Source organism: Glycine max, chromosome 1 (assembly GCF_000004515.6).
Source record: "Glycine max cultivar Williams 82 chromosome 1, Glycine_max_v4.0, whole genome shotgun sequence".
NCBI classification, from domain to species: Eukaryota; Viridiplantae; Streptophyta; class Magnoliopsida; order Fabales; family Fabaceae; genus Glycine; species Glycine max.
The window spans coordinates 45,988,038-45,993,267 of NC_016088.4; the positions used below are offsets into that span (position 1 = coordinate 45,988,038).

The 5,230-nt window shown below is 37.4% G+C and overlaps 1 protein-coding gene across 1 annotated transcript in view; it reads left to right on the forward strand.

Moving 5' to 3' along the window:
• Positions 1-4,670, forward strand: part of LOC121173874 (protein MAIN-LIKE 1-like) — a 6,088-nt gene extending 1,418 nt beyond the window's left edge. The window contains exon 2 of the mRNA XM_041011404.1: positions 4,557-4,670. Within this exon, the coding sequence (XP_040867338.1) occupies positions 4,557-4,660 (104 nt within the window). The 3' untranslated portion in view covers positions 4,661-4,670. The remainder of the gene's footprint in view (positions 1-4,556) is intronic.
• The last annotated feature ends 560 nt before the right edge of the window (positions 4,671-5,230 follow it).

A 5,230-nucleotide genomic window follows, 5' to 3' on the forward strand; every position in this document is an offset into this window, starting at 1 on the left:
GAGTTTAGGGTCGACGTGTATCCTCGACAGGAGGGCCTATTGAGTTTTAACTCTGATTACATGGTGTGGTATAGGCGAAAAACAAAGATGTTTGTCGACCCAAACAATGCTAACACAACTACATTGGTATTAATTTATTTTTCAATTTTTAACTTCAATTTATTTTTCAAAGCATGGGAATTAATGTGTGAACCCTAATAATTGCAGGCTGAAGTTGCGGAGACATTACAGTATATGGTGTCACCGCAAGGAAGGAACACATGGACAGTGGATGATCTCGTGCCTTATGTGGAGAAGATCACGATTTTATCAGAAGAGCAAGAGAGAATGACTGAGCCGGCGGCACATGGTCCAACATCAGAGCGTTGATTCCCACCGCAGCAGTTTCACATGCTTCAGTCAAGTGTTGAAACTCGCGGTTTTGACAGACGAAGGGAGTCTGTGGAAGCGCAAGAATATGAGAAACAAATTGAGGAGCGTGGCCATGGAATGTATTACATGCCACCAACATTTGTGGAGTATCCTTCACAGATGTATCAGTATCCATTCCAAGGTCATCACACTGATATGTCTGCAAGCTCACATTCGTTTGGTGGTGTTGCGGAAACACAACCTCATTTTTCATGGCCGACTATGACTCCTACACAGCAACATGATGCCCCAATGGTGACACCTGACGCCCCATTAGCTCCGCAATGGAATGCACCCGGAGCAATACCTGATATGGGTGACTTATTAGGTGTTGATTTGCGTCAGGAGTTCTCTGCTGAGGCTGAGGAAGTACAACCGGCGAGGCATCGTGACAGAAGAAATCCCGATCGTCAAGCGCAAAGATGGGATCAACCATGTGGCACATCCTCACGTCACCACAGACATGATAATGAATGATTTTAATGTCTCTGCTTATATTTGTTGTTTTATGTTTGTAATTTCACTTTGACACTTAATGTATGATATCATATTTATTAAGGTTTACTAATGTGTACACTTTTTGTCGAGCATCTAACTATTGGTACTAACTAACGATGTATTAACGAATGTAACTGTTGTTACTAACTATTAGGGGTTATGGTTAGGGTTAGGGTTGAGGTTTATTGTTTAAGTTTAGTGTTTAGGGGGTAGGGTTAGGGTTATGGTTTAGGGTTAGGGTTTTTTAGGGTTAGGGTTTTTAGGGTTAGGAAGTTTAGGGTTTATGGGTTAGGTTTAGGGATTACTATTAGGGTTATGGTTTAGGGTTTAGGGTTTAGGGTTGAGGTTTATTGTTTAATTTTAGTGTTTAGGGGGTAGGGTTAGGGTTATGGTTTGGGATTAGTGTTTAGGTTTAGGGTACTAACTATTTAGGGTTAGGGTTTAGGGTTGAGGTTTGGGGTGAGGGTTAGGGTTAGGGTTGAGGTTTATGGTTTAAGTTTAGTGTTTAGGGGTTTATGTATTTTATTAATTTACATTTTTCTATTTTTTATTATCAATTTTTATTACTAATGTATAGTTTATGTGGCGCATGAAACTATAATAATAAAAAAAATTATGAAGAACAAATAAAACAAATAATAAAAATATTATTTGATGCAATTAGAACTGATTTCAAAGAAAAAACAATAGTAAATGGAAATAGAACAAAGTGTATTACAATAAACGAAATGCGTAAAAAAGTTCCTCGATGGTCATACAAATTTATTGACCAGTTGGAACGACTGGAGCGAAAAATGAACCAGAGAATTATCAAATTCGTTCTTGAAAAGCCAAACGTGTAGTCAAGAATTATGAAATTCGTTCTAGAAAAGGCAAACGTCTAGAAAATAAAGTACACCAACGAAAATTAAGTACTTTTACTAACTAAAGTCAAACGTCCAGATACTCCACATTGACAAAGTCCATACTTCATCATTGTAGATAGTTCTCCTTTAGTATCAATTTGAATACCCTTAACTAAAGCATTGGTCTCCCCACTTTCACTCTACCTATGTTTAGGGTTGACGTGTTATGGTTTAGGGTTTAGGTGTATTGTTTAGGGTTAGGGTTTAGTGTTTAGGGGATAAAGGTAAGTTTTAGGGATTGAGGTTTGGGGTTTAGGATATAGGTTTAGGGTTTGGGGTTAGGGTTTAGGGTTGGGGTTTAGTGTTCACCATGAAGGGTTAGGGGTAAGGTTTATTGCTTAGGGGTTGGGGTTTAGTGGTAACAGTTAGCGCTTAGGGAAATGAATTCATTGAACCCCACAAATAAGTAATGTACAGAAACCAAAATAAGTAATGTACAGAAATCAAAATAAGTAATGTTATAAACTAACAAATTCATTGAACCCGACAAATTCAATACATTTAAGAGAACTTAAACAAATACAAGTCAATTCAGTAACATACATAAATCAATGATTTGAACAACTCCCATGCTCAGATTGCATTGGACAACGACGCCTGTTATGCCCTTCGGCTCCACATCTACTACATTTTTGTCGGTGCTCAGATGGTTCGACCCAATCCATCTCATTCCTTATCCTTGTTGATTTTGGCCGACCTTTCGCATGAATTGTAGTTGGGTCAGGGATAAGTGTCCATGCGTCATTAGAAGGAGGAATAGCCGCTTCATTCCCAAGAGGCCACCATTGTGCGGAGTAAGCTTTTAAGATGTGTTCGTTTGTGTAAACAACATCTATATATTGGTAGTAGTTCATGCTCACGTAACCACAAGCTGCAATAATGTGTGAACATGGATAGTGAAGCGCAGAATACCTTCCGCATTGACAATAATGACCATTCAAGTTAACAGCCCACTTTTGTCCGCCCCGTTGCGTAATAGGATTGAAGGTCTCCTCAACTTCAAACCTTGTGGAGTGGATATCATACACGCGAACGATGTGCGAACAAGCTTGTTCTTGATTTTTTCTAAGTTCTTTAACAAGCTTTGAACAATATACTTGTCCTTCATTTAACTGTCTTTGGGCTTGGCGGCCACGCTCAACAAAGTATTTTCGACACCTACTGTACGTTGATTTGACCAACGCTGTTATGGGAATGTTGCGACAATCCTTCAAAACCTTATTGATACATTCTAAGAGGTTGGTTGTCATGCGGCCATACCGAAGTCCTTCTCTATCATAAGTCATCGTCCATTTTTCTTTTGAAATGTGATCAATCCATGTTGCTATGGCTGGACTCAGTTCACGAAATTTTTCTAGATTTTGATAAAAAATGTGCTTGCAAGGAGTGTAGGCTGCATCAAATTAGTTATGAATAAGAATTTTAAGTATATATTAAACTTAAATAAACTTGACCATGAAATATGAAATCTTACCCAATTTCTTTAACATTTCTTTTTGTTTGGCATTATTGAATTTCCGATTGAAGTTGCTTGCTATGTGTCGCACGCAGTAGACATGATAACCGTGGGGAGGTTGCCAACCAAGTGTTTCGTTAGCGACAACGGACTTTATACTCGCGTGTCGATCAGATATTAGACAAATACCATTTTTATCTGTGACGTGTTCACGCAAGTGTGCCAAAAACCATGACCACGCTGTCAATGTCTCACCTTCCACCACCGCGAATGCTAGAGGAAGGACACCACCATTTCCATCTTGTGATGTGGCCATCAAGAGGGTCCCACGGTATTTGCCGTACAAATGTGTCCTGTCAACTTGTATGATTGGCTTACAGTACTTGAAAGCCTCTTTACATTGGCCAAAAGTCCAAAAAACTCTATGAAATTGACGATGTTCGCGACTAACCGTATTCCCAACGATAAAATCGTCATGTAGTATTTGAAAATGTGATCCAGGGGAATGATTTTGCATGTGTGTTAGCCACGACCCAAGTTTCGCATATGACTCATCCCAATCGCCATATTCAATTGCAATGGCTTTTTGTTTGGCCAACCAAGCTTTTTTGTATGACACCTTGTAGGCAAATTCACTGTTAATCCTCTCTTGAATCAAAGAAATTTTTATTGATGGATCTTCTCTGATCATGCCTGTGAATAACATAACAAAATTTAAATGACAATTAACAAAAAATTAACATAATATGAACATAAAATACGTACCTACTACACAAGTGGCGATTAAATCAGAATCAAGTTTCTCGTGATCTTGTGTGATGGTCATATTCAAACATGTGTGTGGTCCACCCCATTGTGTGACTTTCCACGTATCTGTTTTTTTAGATAAAATTGCCCTCATATAGAAAGGGCAAGGACACTCTGCATTTTTATTCAAGCAACAAACCACATACTTGTTCGATTTGCTTTCAACAACTTTGAAACTTTGATGCACCTTCATAACATATTGTTTGACTGCATTTTTGACCGCATCTTTACTATCAAATTCCATGCCAACATATAATTCTTGACCAATATTAAAGGTCGACGACAACTCCAAACCGCAAATGTCCTCCTCATCAGGATAACTCCAGTTGATATTGTTATAAAGCATAGCATCATTCCAAAATGGATTTTCAATTCGTTGTGCACCTAACAGTTCAAAATAAAAATTCAAATCATACTTATTTAGCATTAAATGGAATTTCCATCAAATAATAAATGTATTGTCTAATTTTTTTGTACAGCAAATTATACCTTCTTCTGGGTGAACAATCCTTACTGGTTGAGGAATGTTGGTGACTTCATCGTCGGTATCAGATACACCGTCAACACTGTCATCTTCGTCTAAAGACTCTTCAACGTATGAGATAGACACAAGTTAATCATCATCATCATCATCATCATCATCGTCTTCGTCAATATGTAAATTGCTCATATTTGTTGTCGGTTGTGTCTCGTCATTAGATAAATAATTTCCACATGATGTAAGCGAATTTGCAGAATGAAACATTGAACCACCAGCCACATCCTTTTCTATGTACAATTCAAGAACTGACATTTGTTCTTATTGTTTAAAACTTTCCAACATCGTTTCAACGTCTTCGTCATCACAAATTTGCAAGGCAATATATTTTCCTGACACTAAAAATCTACAACTAATAGCAGAAATAATTTCATTATTTTGTAACTTTACCTTGTCTCCAATTTTTTTCTTCAAAGCATTGAAACTAATTCCACGTTTAATCTGAATGGCTTTTTTACTGCCTTCGAATATTAAACCATCATTATCTTCATATACCCTTCCATTGAAATACAACACTGTTATAACTGAATTCATCGTCTACCTACAAAAACAATATTTTAACACGTCAAATAATTTATAAAATGGGTATGACAAAAAAAAAATTGCTTGAACTTC